Source organism: Bombus pyrosoma, linkage group LG2 (assembly GCF_014825855.1).
Source record: "Bombus pyrosoma isolate SC7728 linkage group LG2, ASM1482585v1, whole genome shotgun sequence".
NCBI classification, from domain to species: domain Eukaryota; kingdom Metazoa; phylum Arthropoda; class Insecta; order Hymenoptera; family Apidae; genus Bombus; species Bombus pyrosoma.
This window is the reverse complement of record NC_057771.1, coordinates 9263250-9281795: the sequence shown is the minus strand read 5'-3', so window position 1 is coordinate 9281795 and position 18546 is coordinate 9263250. Positions and strand designations below refer to the sequence as shown.

Here is an 18546-nt window from a genome sequence, read left to right as displayed (position 1 = left end):
CTCGTAGGGGAAGTTTTAGCGCGGTACGTATGAATTGTAAACAGTGTAAAATAATTAATTAATTAATTAAGTAAAAATTACATTTGTTCATAACATTTTTTTTAAATTATTCAAAACTGATTAATTTATTAAGATTTAATTATTTAGAAGTTTTAATTTATTTTAAATGTTTAAAGTATAATTACGCGGGCATAAACAATGTGTTTTAGTACTCCAAGAATAACAACCCTGTTCAAATTTCCAATTGACTATACAAGAAAACTATGCCATCTCTGAAATCATTACATGGATTTATATTATCTTTAATTATATAAGAGAAATATTACGATAGCGATACTTTATTTTTGTGTATAAATAAATAATGTATAGTAATTCCATACAATATGGCATAATATTATTGGTTCGGTATAAAACCAGGTTGATGAAATGGCGTGCTGCGTGCTATACACTACTATACGCTACTATATCAGTGTTAATGTTTAACGTCTTTGGTTCTACGCGGTCTTCCTAGTTTATTGTAGCTTGCATGACGTTAGATTTATCCTTGTTAGGAGGGCGTGCAATTTTCACGATCTCCATTTGCATATTTTCGTGATAATGCCAAAAAGGAAGAATCAGGCTCTTATAGATTCTGATAGTAGTGGCAGTGCATCAGAAAGTGGCTCGGACTTGGATAATGTAAATGATATAACCTTACATAAAAATCTCATATTGTATATCTTCTGTTTTACACATATAGTTAACTTCTAACATATCGAAAATTGATCAAATCAAGTTTAATAGTAATATATGCTGTCTTAAAGTACCTTCTGTACCTTTGAGACATATTATAAAAAGAATATACAAGCAAAATTTACTTTACATAACCTGTTAGACACTCAAATAGTTCATTTTTAATTTATAAAAATTTACATTATTTTAAGCTTAAATAGGAAAGAATGTATATACATTCTAGTTTTTATAGTAATCATAAATATTTTGTATGTTATATATTTAACAAATTATTCTTTTTATTAAAAACAATTGAATTCTAATTTTGAACTTATATATATATACATATATATATATGTGTGTGTGTGTATTTGAATCAGGACTTATTATCTCTCGCCAAAAAAAAGAAAGGCAAAGCCCAAGATGATTCTCAGTCTAATGAAGAAACTAGCACTACTAGAAAAGATAATAAACATGATTCAGACACATCAGATTCAGATGATGATTGGGGTGCAAAAACTGGTAAAAATAAAAAGAAGAAAGTGCCAACTAAAAGAAGTAAACGTAAAATGACAAAGTCTAGTAGTGAAGAAAGTGCCAGTGAAATAGAGCCCGAAAAGGTTTCTGAACCAGAAGAAGGTAATTAGCTGAAATCAGCACCAATATTAATATTTTGTAAAATTATTTTATAATTCTATAACATTATAAAATAACTTTATATTTTCAGGTGAAGTTTCAGATTCGGATGCCAGTGTTTCTGACTCTAGCCAAGAAGAATTTAACGATGGTTATGATGATAAATTAATGGGAGATGCTGAGGATCAAGCAAGACTTGCCCAAATGACAGAAAAAGAACGTGAACAAGAAATTTTTAAACGTATTGAACAACGTGAAATCATGAAAACAAGATTTGAGATTGAAAAAAAATTGAGAATGGCTAAAAAACAAGAATTAAAAAAACAAAAGGAATCAAGGAAGAAAGAAAAGAGTGCAGAGGAAAAGAAAGTTGACAGAGCCCCGGATCCTAAAGAACGAAGCAAAGATCGTAAAAAGACAATAGAAGAAAAACAAGATAAAAAGTTCCATGCAATGTCTCTTCTAAAAGCAAGACGAGAAGAGAAAAAAGAAAGAGGTAAAATATTAAATAAAAAGTTATTGTTTATTAAACTTAGATATATTTTATTTCTCTTTTCTTATTTAGAGGAGAAAGAAAAACAAAGGATAGAACAGCAGCAACAGCAATCAAAGGATATTGAAGAAGAAGAATTAGAAGATGACCATAAAGGAGGAGCAAACAAAACAAAACTTAAAGCATCTGATATTTATTCTGATGATAGTGGTTCATCAGATAGTGGTGAAGAAGAAGAAACTACTAAACCATCATCTCATCGCAGATCATCTTCAAGTGACAGTAGGGATACTGATTCTGATACTGATAAAAAGTTGGTGACATTAAATCTTTTTTTCAAAAGCATTAGTTGAAAGTTAATGATATTAATAATCAAATGTATCATTTTACAGATCTATTACCAGTAATAAAGCCAAACCGAAGAAACCAATATATGTCAGTACCAAGGAAGATCTCAACAAAATTAGATTATCACGTCATAAAATGGAAAGATTTGTACATCTACCTTTCTTTGATAGAGTGGTACAAGGTTGTTTTGTTAGAATTGGCATTGGAAACAATAATGGAAAACCAGTATATAGGGTAGCTGAAATTAGTGGTGTTTGTGAAACAGGAAAAATCTATCAACTTGGTGGAACTAGAACAAATAAAGGATTGAAACTAAGACATGGAGCACAAGAACGGGTGTTTAGATTAGAGTTTGTGTCAAACCAAGAGTTTACTGAATCTGAATTTTTCAAATGGAAAGAAACTTGTGCTTTGCAAGGAATATCAATGCCAACTTTTGAAGAAGTTGAACAAAAATTAAAAGACATTAAAGAAGCTTTAGTATACGAATTTAAAGAAGAAGATATAGAAAAAATAGTGCGGGAAAAGGAAAGATTTAAACAAACTCCATATAACTATGCAATGAAGAAAGCGCAACTTATGCGTGAAAGAGATGCAGCTAATTGTAGAGGGGATGACGAAACTGCCAGTCGGCTTAACCAAGAATTGAGTGAACTTGAAGAACGTGCTTCCGAACTTGATAAAATGCGTACTGCAACAATATCTAGCATATCTTACATTAATGATCGTAACCGAAAAAAGAATGTTGAAGAAGCTGAAAAAGCAATCATGGTAAATTAATAACACAAATTATAGAATATAAAATTATTAAAGTATAATAATTTTATTAATCTAGTATGTATTTTTTATACAATAGGAAGAAATTAAAGCCAATAAAGGTAAAAAAGTTGATGATCCATTCACTAGGAGAAGTACTAAACCAAGAATGGTTTTTAAACCAGAAGATGAAGAAATATCGTCTACCGCTCTAGTAAATGATAAAGCAAGTCCTCAACAAACTGAAGTAGTAGCAGTATCTAGCGAAAAAGAAAATAGTCAAGAAACGAAGAAGAAACAAAGTACTGAAGATTTATTTAATGCTCACGACTTTGATATCACAATAGACTTAGAAGTACCAATTCCAAGTAAGTCCTACAAAAAATTCGTTTTATGTCTTTTTGTCAGTAAAAATTTAAGGTAGTTTAGTGTAAAATATAAGTACGTGTTATTTCTGCTTTTTTTAGATAATCCCGTTAGCGTATTGCCGAAACCTATTAGTAATATCAAAGATACTGGACCTCGACGATCTTTAAATTTGGAAGATTATAAGAAAAAACGAGGGCTAATCTAACGTTTTATTAGCTTTAGAAATAAAAAAAATGAGTCCTTGATGATCTGATTAATTCTGAAAACAAGGATGAAGTTTTGTAACAGTTGACTGAGAAACTAGCTTATGTATAGTTCTCGTATAACATTATTTTTTTGTTATAAATAATGATTCCTTTTTTATAGAAAGAATATAGATGGTTTCTACCATATTATTCTATTTAGAAAGACATAGTTATTGTATTCTTTACTAAAGAATGCATTTCATTGTTCGTTAAAACATTTTTTTTTTTTAACATTATTAATAAGTACTTAACAAAAGAGTATTACAATTTGAATCATTTAAGGACCTCATAATTGCATTTGTTTTCCTCTCTCAATAATACATTATTTTTTACCTTTTAACTAAAGTAAATTGACTCGTTCTCTTTTAGAGAGGAAATAAATTCAATATTGAAAATTAATAATTAATAATTTTCTAATACAAATATTGAATAGATAATTTTAATAACAAAAATCGCTATGGGTCATAAATATATCAATCATGATTTGCGTACATTAATATATGACATTTTCCTATGTTCTGTATGTTAAAATAAACATTAATAAGCGGCCACCTGGCGATAAAAAAATACAAAAATTTATACGAATTTAAATTGGTTTATAATTATGTTTATGATGATTAATTGCTTTATATGAGAACATTATGAAGACTATCATACGTATAGATATTTTTTTATTCTCTGCAGTGTTCTAATACTGAAACTGCAAACTACTGCCAATATAATTTGGCTACACAAGCTTCAAAATATGGTTTACTACAAAAATTTGTAAATATTCTCTAAACAATTCAAATAATTTAAATTGCTAAATTCTTATATATATACATATATACATATATATATTTCTGTACGAAATAAGGATAAAAGAATATTTTTAGATGTATACTTTTCTTATGTCTAGTTAATCTGATTATTGTTAACTTTAATCTATTAAATTTGATAGATACATAACAAATGTATTATCATATAATATGATTTTTATTGATACTAGAATGATTAGGTATCTTGCTGCATCTTCTGTCCATAATATTGCTCGTTAGATATAATCATAAAGTTGATATCTTGAATAAATAAAAATTTGATACCTTGTGTTAAAAAATATCCATTTTTTGTAATTATGCACTATTAATTAAGGAAGTAAATTAATTGAAAGAAAACTAATTTTAAGGGACAAATTTTTATATTTCATGTATTTATTTCAAAATAAATGTTATTGTAAGAAATTTTATTTATCCAAGATGTCAAAAATTATTTAATATAATTTATCAAATTCAAAAATAGTTATATAATCTGATAAACTACAACATATATGAATATCAAGTATTAATTAGAATCATTACTCTACTATCCAAACAGAGCATGTTTGCTTTTATCCAAAAATCTGCCAAAATTGTACATATATGTACCTAAACAGTACTATTAAAAAATTTTAGAAAAATTCTCATTTTTATTTATGTAAGGAAAATCATACAATTTACATTTTTGGAAACAATCACAACTTACTTAAATTGTGTATCAAGTAGAACAAATTTTAAAAACTTATGTTTGCTTACCCAAGAATATATTAAGAATTAAACTGAGATACTATGTTCGTAGAAAAATACTCAGTTTTTATATTAAACACAATAAGTTATAAATTAAATTTTTATATACGATTAATGACTAGACTAAATTAAGATATATTTCAATTATCTCTATATGAAATGTTTAATTCAATATAGACTGCTTCAGTATTCCTTTATTTATAATTTGTTACGTTTATATACCGTAATCTTGTTTATTATTTTAATTATATTATGTATTATAAATTATAATAATCTAAGATTTCTTAATTATATCAAAAACAATCCTTAAATGTATTTCATATGCTTTTAAACTGTATGATTGGCAACAATATTGTAATACATACATGTATATGTATAAATGTACTTACATTTCTTCAACCAGATACTTCATATAGTATTTAATTGTATTTTTGGTGTATCAAGACATATATACTATCTAAGAAAAGCATATTTATGTCAATATTATAATTTATTAATTTCTGTGCTTCAAATAATCATAATGTCATTTCTTAAACATAAATATAACATTACATTAATATATCTGCCATATACATTACTTGAAGCACCCTTATCAAATCTGGCTTACTTAATTTAAAAGAGATAATATATTTTTCTTATGTTAGTGATATTTGTAACAGAAAAATTCATTATGTCGATGATTTAATTTTTACCGATAATTACTCGAGGTTATCGGCAAATTGATGTGCTGTACGGTTCGGAGTGTTTTGAAACTGTCAACTACATTGCGCGTTGTGCGCACGCAAAGCAAGCGGCATGCGCACAGAACGACGCGCGACGTCTATATGCGATCGCTTGCATGCCGCTGCCCATATAAGGTAATTTCCCCACGTCCCATACTATGATTGGTTGGTATGACCGGCAGGTCACATCGATGATTATTTTCCACAGATTACCTATTATTGGTCCTTAGATGGTCTGTATAGTTGTTCTACGACACCAAAGAACTTATCAATTGTTCTTATTCATAAGATAGTCCGAGAAAAAATCGTATTCTAGACAAAATGGAATGCTATATAAACGACCGGCATGACCGCATCACTCAACGCTTGCGCACTGGAACAATCCTACCGGTTCCAAAACAAAGTATACGTTTGTATGTATTTAATTCGTTGATTTACCATGGAAAAGGATAGACTGCTCGAAATATACGATTTGTTAATCAATTTTCATAAAAAAGGTATCGATCTAATCAATTATGAATTTTTGTTAACCAGTGATCGGCCAATCAAGACAAAGTTAATCAGAGTGCGCGCGCGCAGGCGTAGGGATACAGGATTCGCAGAAAGCTAGCTAAGAGAGGAGCCTCCCTTCCCTTTCGTTCGTGAGCCGCGACCCCCGCGACTGGACACTGCGCCTATCCAGTTCCACCAGACCGAGGCTCTCGTGAAAGTGTAGGTTAAAAGTGCTTGTTTACGTGATTCTTCTCACCGGCTACTACATCACGAAATGGTAAATATCATACTGTGCATGTATCCAACTTCCAAAAAATGTCAGCGATCCTTCGGAAACCGGTACATGACTTACTTTGTGGTTATGGCCGAAGCAGACGCGCCGGTCGCCATTTCTGTCCCGGCAATACGCCGCGAGAACAACTGCTTTCTTCCTTTGGCCATACCAATCAACTGATATCATTTAGTCTCAATTATTTGTTCGAAATCGTTTGTGCGATTGATTTTCATACCTCTAACAACAAACCAAACATAATTAAAATCTCTCACGTAGGTGCATTTTTATGTGCCAATCGCAATTCCTTGCTTCCAGGAAACGGATGATTCATTTCCAGTTTCACGATACGATAGTCAAACACTCGAAGACCAACTGTGATCGGTGACGGAAAAATGATCGTATATCATTGATGAGTAAAAGCTCGCGGTTGTGTTGTAACGTTTGTCGCATGGCAATCGTCTCGGTGAATTCCTTTTCAGTTGTGTTTAATTACAAGAAACGAAGAATTGTTTGCTCCTCTAGTAGAAAGATGTTTTCCCGCTAATGTAGCATTTTTGATGGCTAGTCTTATTTTTTTTTTATCACATGTTTCAGTTTTATGTAAACTGATAAAATATTTTAGACTATTATAATTTCTTCGACCAAAACAAAATATAATAAAAACGCAAAAATAACACTTTTTTTTTTTTTTTTTGCTTGATTTTAATAGTGCCGATCATACAAGGACTTGTTCCTTTCGGTTCTCGTATATTTGACATCGATCTTATTGAACGCTATAAAATATATTTAAGTATTGTTATCGACATGTAATTTCGCCCTCAGTTCAAACATTTCTTGAATTTTGTCGTAATTGCCAAAAATTTATATAACGAATAGGTTATGCCAGATTGAAAATTTATACCAATTTTCTCGTGTGATGTCGAAATATTGAACTTATTATCGATCAGCAACCGTCTATTCTCACTTGTGTCGGTGTATATATTTTAACTGCTTAATTTTGAATCCACGTTAGCTCATTTTGTTTATTGTACTCGGTTACTACACGTTTGCAAAAATAGGACATTCCCATAAAAGTTATATGCAATGTAAATTTCGTATTTCTACGAGCGTGGATTAAATACATAGGAACGAAATGTGTAATCCGTGACTTATATAAAGATAAGCTTCTCGTATTGTAGAATAATTTCATTTTGGCATTTTCGTTCAAATAAAGTATTATTTATTAATTGTAATTATATTTCATATATGAAAGCTGTTGTGAAAGTCGCAGTTAATAAAACTGTCAGTGTTTTTTTTTCAAATATCTTTAAGCTTTCTTTAGCAATTAAAGATTCATGTTCATAGAACGATTAGTCGTGTGTGCGATGCATCTATCGAAGTTCCGGAAGAATTCATTAAGTAGTCGCGTTCCGTTTCCGGCAAATTGGCGACAGAAAATTAACCATGTGAAACTGGCACAAGTAGTAACTACCGTTCTCCGAATACATTTTAAATATTTATGCTAGCTACCGATAGACGCTGTATCCTTGGTAATGAAGAGCTGAGTTTCCTTGCGAAACTAACCCTCTCCCACTCTTTTGCTTCGAGGATGACAGTGAACTACAAGAGTTCTGGTAGAGAGGGAAAAATTCAATGAGCCCGTAAGGAGGTCGGTTCTTGCAGGCCAGTGACTCTCAAAGTTCACTGACGCCTTCATAAACGTGATGAATAAGCTGATTATCCTTAGCAATGCGATGATTAATTTTACTCGGTATTCCTTATCCATAATCGTCTAACCTTTTCTCTTTCGTATTACCATTTAAAATGTAGCTATTAATCTTCTTTAATTAATTTATTTCATTGCACTTTTCATCATGCATTTGAGATCCTCGTGAAGAAAACGCCTACCATTAGAAATCAAGGGAATTGGGGTAATTAGAATCTAAAGCGAGTGAAGATGGCTGAATTTAAACATGTAAACGAACCAGATTTGTCGACAGATTTTATACAATTTACACGTCTTTGAGTGATATCCTACCTTTTTTGTAGTAAGGATTGAATATTTACTGTCCTTTTAGTACCGTTAAATCATTAAATAATATAAAGTTGTACATGTAAATGATTAGTATACTCAACAGTTAAACAATCGACCATGTCGCTCCTCATCGGTGAATCATCTTCCGTTTGACCTTGTGCCACACACAAGAGACGTTTACAACAACGCCCTAGAGGGAGCCAAGTCTGGCCCTAACCGGCATCCCCTGTCGTGCCAGAATATCGACCGAGGAATTGCATCCTCCATCCACTGGCTATCCTCCAACCACGTTACACTTTTCGTCGAACCCTTTTGCACCCCATTCGACCCTTACATTCATTATGCCGAAATAGACAAAAGCTTTGACCATTCGTAAAGGATGTATTTACAATGAAACGTGGTCACCAATCAGAAGAGACGAATTAATCTTACATTATTTCTTATGTATATTTTTATTTCTATTTGATTATTAATGACTTCCGCGTGTATAGTAATCGTTATAAATAATAATATGAAATAAATTTAGTCGAATCGTCATTCTGCATAGTCAAGATTGTTTATTTTAGTGAATAACAACGTTTTAGCAGGTACGTAGAAACTATATAGTTGATCTGGCAAAGTGTCTGTTTTATCTTCAAATATCGAATTACGTTTTATCCGACTAATTTTAGCGATCTTGCAATTTCTTGTTTATACCCGTGAAACTGTTTGTTTTGTCACGATTCCTTGCGTTCATTGCAAGATAACCAAAGATTTTTTCACAATTACGAATAGATAGACTATTAAATTGGAGGCGTTGATCCTAGACGAAAGGCTGTTTCAAAAATAACTATCCCACTTCGAACTTTTTACTCTGTGCATGTCGCCCATCTGTGACGTTACCTCTCTTTCTGCTCTCCCTCCCTCCCTCCTTCCTTCCCACTTTTCTCTATTCTGCTGTCTTCGTCAGAATCTCTATCCGGGTGTCATGTCATGGTCGTATTTCACAAATTTCCACAGAGTGGAAGAAACATGCAGTCGGACGGACCTCCGTACCGTGTGGCACGTGCCCGAGAGCAAGGGATAACTTTAGAAATGGACGTCGGATCTCTTTTAGCATCGAATTCGTGCGTGGGAAGACTTTATTTCGGTACGTCCCCTACGTTTGTCCGCGAAATAAGCTTAAACGGCCAGACTAACATGACGTGCGTAATACTGATAGTACCGATACTGGCACAATCTCATCGTCAGTCAACCACTTCGTCATAACATCGCAAATGCAGAAAGATGTCCGACGCTCGTAATCTATGTTCGCACTAATGCCGAAGGAAAAAATATTACTTATCTAAAGGAATGATGTGGTAGAGTTAGGTGGGAGGTTGTTGGATGATAAATCAGCGATAGCTTGTAATAGACAGAACGCATAGCGAATGCATTATTAATTTCCATTAATTTCTAATTATGGATATTTCAATTACAATTGGAATATTTAAACGGAAGAATTTCACAAACTTCAGAATTCGAATGAAATTTCATATTGTTATGTACACAGTAGAAATACATGTCATAAGTCGTAAAACGTCTTACAAGTTTCTTGTCACCGATATCAATTTCAACGAGTATGATTCAATCTTATAAACAAACTTTTTTATCGGTCTCTTGTATGCAATCTTGTGACTCCATATTACACCTGATTCGTTTATACGATATTGAAGATTATATATTACTTAGAATTTTTGACAAATTTTCTATCTGCGAATAATCAATTACTTTAATTATCAATCCTAATTTTTGAAAAAAGAAAATGTGCTATGTAAATATGTTGTGAAAAACGAATAATGAAATGTTAAATATTAATAGTTGTTTGTTTCTTGTTTGTTTGTTTATTCAGGCATCTGGAGTAACAGTGGCCGATGTTTGTAAGACAACGTACGAGGAGATTAAAAAAGACAAAAAGCATCGATATGTAATCTTTTACATTAAGGACGAAAAGCAAATTGATGTTGAAGTCATCGGACCTCGCGACGCAGCTTATGACGCCTTCCTTGAAGATTTGCAGAAATGTGGTAGCGGAGAATGTCGCTATGGCCTCTTCGATTTTGAATACACTCATCAATGTCAGGGTACTTCTGAGGTAGTATTCTTAATACATAAATGGTAACGATTTGAAAATTATTAGTCGAAAATAGAGATTATTCAATTGGATTTTATTATTTTTCAGGCTTCCAAGAAACAAAAATTGTTCTTGATGTCGTGGTGTCCTGACACGGCCAAAGTTAAGAAGAAGATGTTGTACTCCAGTTCTTTTGATGCTTTGAAAAAATCCTTAGTTGGTGTGCAAAAGTATATACAGGCAACAGACCTTTCAGAGGCTTCTGAAGAAGCTGTTGAAGAAAAGCTCCGAGCCACTGACAGGAATTAGGAGTATTTCAGCAAATCCAAAATTATTAATATTATTGAGAGAAATCAAGTGAAAAACAGTACGCAAAATCCCTTCCCCAAAATAATGCTCTGTACCGTCGTCGCATTAAACGTTCACGTTTTTACACATTTTTCACGTTTAAACGAAAACGATTACTAAGTATTTGTGCTACATGTATTAGTCATTGGGGAGCGTAAACATTAGCAGAAAGGAACGTAAAAGGAACAAAAAAAAAAAAATATAAAGAAAAAAACACTTTTCATACTGCGAACGTTGTGTGGATCTGTCTGATATAATATTAATATTATACTATTATTATAATTATAAGATAATTGTAAAAGAATAACAGTTTACAACCAGTCAGGCAGTAAGAATGAAAGAACTACACTTTTGTCATCGGCTGTATAATGTTTAAATTAAATTCATTTCATAATGACTTCTCGTGAAATCCCGTTAGTAAGTCCCATGTTTTCCTAATGTTGTGTCAATTGTTTGGTTTGTTATAAAAGTAAAGGTAATTAGTGTAATTATCGTTTGTATATGATAAGTCATTCATCGTTTTATATGTGAAATAAAATTTGCTTCTATTATTTTCTATAATTCTTTATACTGAATTGGAATGTAAAAAGCTTGTGTCTTAAATAATTTGATATTCCATGTGATCATTATAATCTCTGGATTATATAATTAAATTCACTGTTTTTAGTCATTAAAATTTTGTAAGTAATATATATATATATATATCAGTTCTTATTTTTGAGCATGTTGCATTATACAATTTGACGTGAAAGTATAGAAAAATTTATTAACTTTTTTCGTGTATGTTATATATATTCAGAAGAAAAATATAAACAAAAAGATCCAATGTTTTTAACTTTGATATTTATTAGTCATACGAAAGTAAATTATGTTATCAACTTTTTAATCTGCCGACCTTGAAATTTGGTGTTGGAACGTAAAACGTTTTTTTTTGTACATTGGTATAGTAAATAAATGCATATAAGGGCTTTATACAACATATTAGTTCCTTAAATGCTTAATTAAAAAATAAATGTTCCGGATTTATCACTTTTCTATGTAGGAGATTTATTTTTTAGTTACAGAGTATATTATAGCAATATCACATTTGTAATAGTCAATCAAATTGAATTTTGAATATTGTTTCTAAAAACTATTTTTTAAATATACATATTAAAATCGGAGAAATATTTATGTGTTTTTTTTTCCTGTTCTATAAAGTAGTGAGCGCACCTTATACTAAATAGACATTAATAATGATAACAAAATGCACACATCCTGAGTGTTGCGATTTTATAGTATTTACTTAATAAGTATGTATGTAGTACACACAACTTTTTATAAATATGTCAATTTTTGTTCAATATCATTATATATAGAGCTAAAATTTTAGAAAATTTTTAAAAGAACGTTTTGGTAAATATGTGTGTGTGTGTGTGTGTGTGTGTGTGTGTGTGTGAACTATGTATTATTACATTTGTATTTCAAAAACATTATTCTTTGATAATATTTTTAGAATATATCAATACCATATTATATATAGTACTATATAAATATCAATAACCTATATATATACGATATATATATTTGCTTTTATGCTATAAATATATTAAATCAATTTTATGTACATATTTCTATTTGATAATATGGATCGTTAAGATAAATCTAGAAAATGCAAGCTTCATTTTAGTCATAATCATATATATGGTATTCTATTCTATACATGACGTGGTTTATGGTACTTACTTGAAGGCGTGCACTGCAATCTTGACAGAATTTGCCGAACCATGAAATATTAAATGAAACATAAAAATGTTCGGTGAAGTATTATTATTTCGTGCGGTATGATAAAAGAAATGTGATTTAATTACTTTGATATTTTCTGCTAATCAAATTAATTCTATAAGAAGGTAATTTTATATATCACGTAATAAATTTATTATGACATAATAAAATACTGATTTCATATGTGTTACTTTTAGACTAACAATATGTAGTGTAGTTCATCATTGATAATTTATGTACATAATATTAAATGTCATACAAGAAAAGGGCATTTTAGTTTATGTACGAATTATTTACGTCGTTCTTATTAATTTGTTATTACTTATGTCGCTATTCATTTATTAAATGTATGGTTAATGATATGAATTATAATATAATTTTATGGATATAGCACTTACAATGACATCACCTATGTGTGAAGATGGTGGTACTTTACGAGAATGGGCACCTCTTGCTATGCTTCTTCAACAAATACCTGCGAAAATTCAAACTGGGCTCTTTACACACAACATTAATTTTACCTGTATTGATGCAGTGCCTGAATTTATAGCCATTGGAACTAACTATGGTTTAGTATATTGGTTTGACAGAGAAAAGCAAGACTTGCAAAGGCTTCGATGTGAGGTATCATACATAATATATACTTAATTTATTATGATTTTATATTTACACATGAGATGCTATTTATTTTTTCAGAATGTCAATTCAAAAATTACATGTATTCAAGTGATATCAACAGTGGACTATATGGTTGCTGCTGGTAATGAACATGGTGTAGTAACTGTATTTCAAATACCTAAAAATCCACCAGATTCATTACCAGATAGTTTAAAACCAAAACAGAAAAAACAGGTTGAGAGGTATAGCATAAGTGGTTTACATAACAGCGCAGTAACTACAGTTGAGTGGTCTAAGAATGGTATGAAATTATTTAGTGGAGATCAAGATGGTTTAGTTGTACTTACTGAAATTGATTTTTATATGGTACGTAATGCAAATTAAATAACAGCGTAGTTCCATTATCCAAAAATTTTATGTTTTTTTTATAAATATTCCTATAGCACTTGTCAAAATCATCAGAATTGTTAAATGAGAAGTATGCAGTAGTGCAATTAAGTTATCAACAAGGTTTATTGTTAGTTTCTACAACATTACGTACGATACTGGTAAATAGAAATGAGAATGGAAAGGTAACACAAGTTGGTCAGAAAGAACGCAAAACGTTAGTATTTAATTGAATTAACATCAAATTTTTAATAAACAGTAATGTTATAAATTAAAACATAACAATGAACATATATTTTAGATTGGGAAGATTAGGTGCTGTATTTGGTTGCAGACAAAATTATGTACAAGACTTAGTAATATATGCTAGTAGACCTGGATTACGTTTATGGCAAGCTGATAAAACAGGGACTGTGTTAAAAACACTTATTTTTAAGGATGCTGTTCGATCTGGGCATACAGAAGTGGAACTTTTAAATCCAGCACCAGAAAGTTGTAAAAAGAATCGCGGGGAACCTACATTTGGTGTCATTTTACCTTTTTGTGATGACTTACTAATTACATACAGCGATGATATTATATATGTAGTAAATCCACAGACTATTGCTATAACATCCATTGTAACAGATTTACGTCGTGTTACTAATGTTGCTTGTACTAAAGATGAAATATTTGTGTTGGAAGGGGAAAGGAACATAATACGTATTGCATATTATCCTGAAACTAACATGTTCTCATCAGGTAGATATTTTTATTAAATACTTTTCTAATATTTTATTCGAATTTGAACAACCGATTTTATTTGTAGAAGCAAAAAGTGCATCAGATCCATTATTATCATTTGCTGAAATTAGTAAACCAGTTACCAATGGTATATTAGAATTGACTTCAAAATTAATGGAAAGTACGATAGTGCCAGCTATTCCTTTTCACAAAATCAATCCAAGTAATATTATTCAATCTGTAGGGTAAAGTATCCCAGTGAAAAAGAAATGTATTTATTTTTTGTTAATAAATAATATATAAATTGTTTAAAAGTATATATCACTTTTTAGAATTGTACCAATTGTTACTATTGGCACTGATGTAACATCAATTACAAGTGCGGAAGAAGCTGTAGAAGTACCAGTGATGCCAGATAATTTAAATTCTTCATTAATAACAGACAGTAGCAAAATAACAGAACATAATGATATTTCCAAAAGAAAAAGTAGCGAACAAAATGAAAAACATAATGATAGGAGGCAAATATTCGAAAAAATTAGTCAACAAGAATTTGAAGATGTTGTATTTACTCCAGAAAGGAAAATTAAAAAATCACATAATAGGCTATTAAATGGAAATGGAAATTGTTCATCATTATCTGACATTAATTTTGATTTATCCGCTTTCAATAAGGACAGAATAAATGCCAATGATGCAAAGACGATGCATTCTTCTTTATTAACACTCAGTGTCGATGATGATTTCATATCAAAAACTGAAAGAAATCTTGAATCAATCCAACGTGATGTAGAAAATAAAGAAAAACTTTTGGCTGATGTTTTGGATTTTGATTTGTCAAAATATATGACGAGCAGTCAAATTAGTACTACTAATTCAAATATGTCCCAATCTATTGATACAATTACATATATAGGTTGCGCAGTACATTCCAATAATTCTTTCACAGAAGAAAAAAATGAGCAAAATGAATATAATGATCACAGTGACCATACAGAAACGGAATCTGGAGATGAAGATGTCAGTTACCGTACGGAATTAAGGAAGTTAGAAGATTTAGGTGAATGTAGAAAAAAGCTTTTACAAGATAAATTAAACGAACCTTTACAAAAAGGTAGTTATGTTGATGGGAGGAAAATGTCACATTCAACAGGTATGGGTAAACATGAATTAGAAGTTGAATTCCATAGTAAGTATAATAAAATTAGTTCCCAACATATGATTACACTTTTGCAATATAAATGGAAAATATTTATTTCCAGTTGTACCGAATGAGTTTATGATATCAACTACAATTGAGGAAGAAGATTGGGTTTTAGTAAAAAATGATATACCTCCAGTTGCAATATAGAGCATAATTAAAGTATGAAACTACTTTAAATAGAAATTACTTCAATTTTGATGAATGTTTTCTTTTTCAAGCTTTATGCAGATGTGCCTTCAATTTTTTCTGCACATCCATCCAATGAAGTTATCTCACAATTAGGGTAAAAATGTGCGTGTACATTTTCTCACACTACATTCAAACTTTGATTAAACAATGTATTTTCTAGTCTTACTTTAGTGCGCTTTATGTTATTTTTACCATAAACAAAAAAGATTACAAAATGCCCAATGATTACTGAGTATTTAGGTAAATATGCATAATTTTTTTAAATCTATTGTAAATTTGTAGGAAGAAAATTTATGATAATCAATTTTTTTTTAAGGTTTATTGTTGCATAGTACTATAAATGTGCGATTACACATTTTTAGATATATTGTAAAATGATATGTAAGCATATTTTTTTTGCATAATCAATGTCATTTATAACATTCCATTTTAAATTTTTACGAAAAGTAGTCCACTTTTTGCCATTTGAAACTAGCAATAGACATGATGATTATATTAAAACACAATGTTCTTACAAATATATATTAATTTATAAAATGTAGCAATGTTTAAAAGTTGAACGTTTGTAAACTTCTCTGTAAATGCATATACAAATTCAAAACATTGCAAGTACTTAATTTTTCAAATAAAAATACTTTTTAAATGGCACTCAAATTTTTTTAGCATAAGAATAGATATGACTATATCTTACTATTATACAAGTAAGATCTCGTTTTTTTATTTTGATTGATTTACTTACAAAAAAGTAAAGGTTACTTATATATAAAATGGTTTAATATAATAAAAAACAGATTTTCTTAATAGCAATAAGTAGATTCTGAATATTTTATTGTTTAATGACATACAGAATACTCATGAATTGTTCTATATGAGTACTTTATCTTTGCTCATTTCACTGAATGTTAGAAAGTGATCACACTGTGTTAGCAATAATGTCAGAATATTTTTTTATTTTACTGGCCACGCTCATGTCTACATATTTATCACCTATTGCTATAATCATACCTCCAATAATAGAAGGATCAACTTTCGAAGTAAGCAAAATAGATTGACCTTTATTTAAGAAGCCCTTTAGAGCTGTTTGAAGCTTAGATGTCATCTCAGCATCAAGTGGTTTAGCAGTTATAACTTCACAAGGGACCTCACCTCTATTGGCAGCCATAAATAATTTAAATGTATTAATTACATTATTTACATTTGAAAGTCTGCCATTTTCTGCCAGTAAACCCAACAGATTTACAGTTTCATTACTTAGACTAACTTTTCCACCAATTGTTTGAAGTGCTTTTACTTTATCTTTTCGTTTTATCGATGGATTCTTCACAAATTCTTCTAATTGTTTATCTTTCTTCAGAAGATCCTAACATATGTATGTTTTTATTAATAGTAAAATTATTTTTAGTTATAAATTAAGAATAAGATGTAGTATTTATCATACATACTTGAAATTTAAGCAGATCTTTTTCAACATTATTTAATATTTTTTGTTTTGAAGCTGCAGAATAAAGTGCTGTAGCATATCGTCCTTCTATTCCATATACTTGAATTGGAGGCTAAAAACAAAAAGACAGTGAAGTAACATTTTCATTACTGGAAATGAAATCAATAGAAAATATTCTAAAGTCTTTAAAAATAACTCGCATAATTGTGACTTATTAAAACATATGATTATGAAATATTATCTGAAGTATTAAATATATATTTTAAAGTTATGTAATTTTATATTTAATATATGTTTGAAAAGTACCTTAACCATTTGTTGAGCAGCAGAACTGCTAGAAAGTGACCGCACCTAAAAAATAGTAATGTCTTTTGTTAATTTTATGTAATATTCTTTGATCTTAGAATGTTTTTATTCAATCAATACCATAATTAAATTGTCGGAATATTTCATTTTATTATCAACAATTCAATTTTTATACATTTTATTTGAATATTAACGAGTGTAATAAATTATATATTAAAATAATACTTACAATTATCCTACTGAAGGACATTGTTATATATTTCGAACAGCAAGTCTCCTAATTCGAGAACGGCAAATGTGATTCTACTGATCTACCATTATATAATGTGAACTGTTTCACATAGATATGTAAGTGCATACACTTTTCGGCTTAATAGCGACATCTCTAGAAGTAGTTTTAGAGTTACAAAGTTTTATTTAAGCAATAATTAACATAAAATTATTTACTTTAATTGCACTTTTATTTATTACTAGCGGAACTTTTATTTATTACAGGAGTTCAATTACATTCAATACAGATTTATGTTCATACGTTCTTACGTATCGTTCGAAAATAGGTCGCCATTTTGTAATTGCGCGCTATACAATTTCTTCCGATATTCGTAAGAGGGCAGTAGTAATTTTGAAAAACAGACGTCAGATCAGTTTGAACAAAAATTCGATAAAAGTAAGTGGGAGATGCCAGATTAAAATTTATTAACTTCAGTAATTCGATATGGTATTCTTTTCCAATTACACGCATTTAAGGTATATCATGCATTTGTCTTATTCTCTCATATTTTTATTTTCCTATATATGTATCAATTGAAAGGCAACGAAAATTTTCCTATATCAGGACCAAATACAAAGTTTTAATATATAGTGATTTATTTA

At 30.0% G+C, this 18546-nt stretch overlaps 4 protein-coding genes across 10 annotated transcripts; 3 read left to right on the top strand and 1 right to left on the bottom strand.

Annotated features, from left to right (window-relative positions):
- The first annotated feature begins 420 nt into the window (after window positions 1-420).
- Window positions 421-10521, top strand: LOC122577029 (RNA polymerase-associated protein Rtf1). 4 transcript variants are annotated; one of them, XM_043748099.1, is made up of 10 exons: window positions 421-678; window positions 1092-1350; window positions 1439-1843; window positions 1913-2153; window positions 2233-2959; window positions 3045-3312; window positions 3412-5956; window positions 6030-6590; window positions 9601-9730; window positions 10472-10521. In XM_043748099.1, exons 1-7 carry the CDS (start codon window positions 598-600, stop codon window positions 3516-3518), a joined length of 2088 nt encoding a protein of 695 aa, XP_043604034.1. In that variant the 5' UTR covers window positions 421-597; the 3' UTR covers window positions 3519-5956; window positions 6030-6590; window positions 9601-9730; window positions 10472-10521. The 4 variants fall into 4 exon arrangements, with proteins under 4 accessions (XP_043604034.1, XP_043604025.1, XP_043604045.1 ...); XM_043748090.1 differs by having other exon boundaries at window positions 3412-6234; window positions 6356-6590; XM_043748110.1 differs by having other exon boundaries at window positions 3412-6318; window positions 6401-6590.
- LOC122577045 (cofilin/actin-depolymerizing factor homolog) lies at window positions 6453-11438 on the top strand. The gene is made up of 3 exons (XM_043748125.1): window positions 6453-6590; window positions 10472-10714; window positions 10802-11438. Exons 1-3 carry the CDS (start codon window positions 6588-6590, stop codon window positions 11000-11002), a joined length of 447 nt encoding a protein of 148 aa, XP_043604060.1. The 5' UTR covers window positions 6453-6587; the 3' UTR covers window positions 11003-11438.
- A 1221-nt stretch (window positions 11439-12659) lies between these two features.
- Window positions 12660-16529, top strand: LOC122573852 (WD repeat-containing protein CG11141). Of its 4 annotated transcripts, XR_006318828.1 has the most exons (9): window positions 12660-12930; window positions 13197-13429; window positions 13502-13789; window positions 13867-14027; window positions 14112-14551; window positions 14619-14778; window positions 14866-15722; window positions 15796-16166; window positions 16243-16529. XR_006318828.1 is itself a non-coding variant. In XM_043740785.1 (8 exons), exons 2-8 carry the CDS (start codon window positions 13205-13207, stop codon window positions 15882-15884), a joined length of 2184 nt encoding a protein of 727 aa, XP_043596720.1. In that variant the 5' UTR covers window positions 12660-12930; window positions 13197-13204; the 3' UTR covers window positions 15885-16529. The 4 variants fall into 4 exon arrangements, 3 of the variants coding, with proteins under 3 accessions (XP_043596720.1, XP_043596708.1, XP_043596727.1); XM_043740785.1 differs by having other exon boundaries at window positions 14866-15686; window positions 15796-16529; XM_043740773.1 differs by having other exon boundaries at window positions 15796-16529.
- Window positions 16530-16718: 189 nt separating this feature from the next.
- Window positions 16719-18018, bottom strand: LOC122573873 (ATP synthase subunit O, mitochondrial). The gene is made up of 4 exons (XM_043740805.1): window positions 17903-18018; window positions 17674-17718; window positions 17369-17479; window positions 16719-17286 (listed from the first exon to the last, which is right to left on the bottom strand). Exons 1-4 carry the CDS (start codon window positions 17921-17923, stop codon window positions 16840-16842), a joined length of 624 nt encoding a protein of 207 aa, XP_043596740.1. The 5' UTR covers window positions 17924-18018; the 3' UTR covers window positions 16719-16839.
- Window positions 18019-18546: the final 528 nt, after the last annotated feature.

Bases quoted from the DNA above. Each gene is read 5' to 3' on its own strand.
- LOC122577029 (XM_043748099.1), top strand. From the start codon at position 598: ATGCCAAAAAGGAAGAATCAGGCTCTTATAGATTCTGATAGTAGTGGC. The intron at 1,351-1,438 runs GTAATTAGCTGA...TTATATTTTCAG, and splicing joins GGTTTCTGAACCAGAAGAAG to GTGAAGTTTCAGATTCGGAT. The intron at 2,960-3,044 runs GTAAATTAATAA...TTTATACAATAG, and splicing joins AAGCTGAAAAAGCAATCATG to GAAGAAATTAAAGCCAATAA.
- LOC122577045 (XM_043748125.1), top strand. The intron at 10,715-10,801 runs GTAGTATTCTTA...ATTATTTTTCAG, and splicing joins AATGTCAGGGTACTTCTGAG to GCTTCCAAGAAACAAAAATT.
- LOC122573852 (XM_043740773.1), top strand. From the start codon at position 13,205: ATGACATCACCTATGTGTGAAGATGGTGGTACTTTACGAGAATGGGCA. The intron at 13,430-13,501 runs GTATCATACATA...TTATTTTTTCAG, and splicing joins TGCAAAGGCTTCGATGTGAG to AATGTCAATTCAAAAATTAC. The intron at 14,779-14,865 runs GTAAAGTATCCC...ATCACTTTTTAG, and splicing joins AATATTATTCAATCTGTAGG to AATTGTACCAATTGTTACTA.
- LOC122573873 (XM_043740805.1), bottom strand. From the start codon at position 17,923: ATGTCCTTCAGTAGGATAATT. The intron at 17,719-17,902 runs GTAAGTATTATT...ACTATTTTTTAG, and splicing joins TGTCCTTCAGTAGGATAATT to GTGCGGTCACTTTCTAGCAG. The intron at 17,480-17,673 runs GTACTTTTCAAA...TTTTGTTTTTAG, and splicing joins CTGCTCAACAAATGGTTAAG to CCTCCAATTCAAGTATATGG.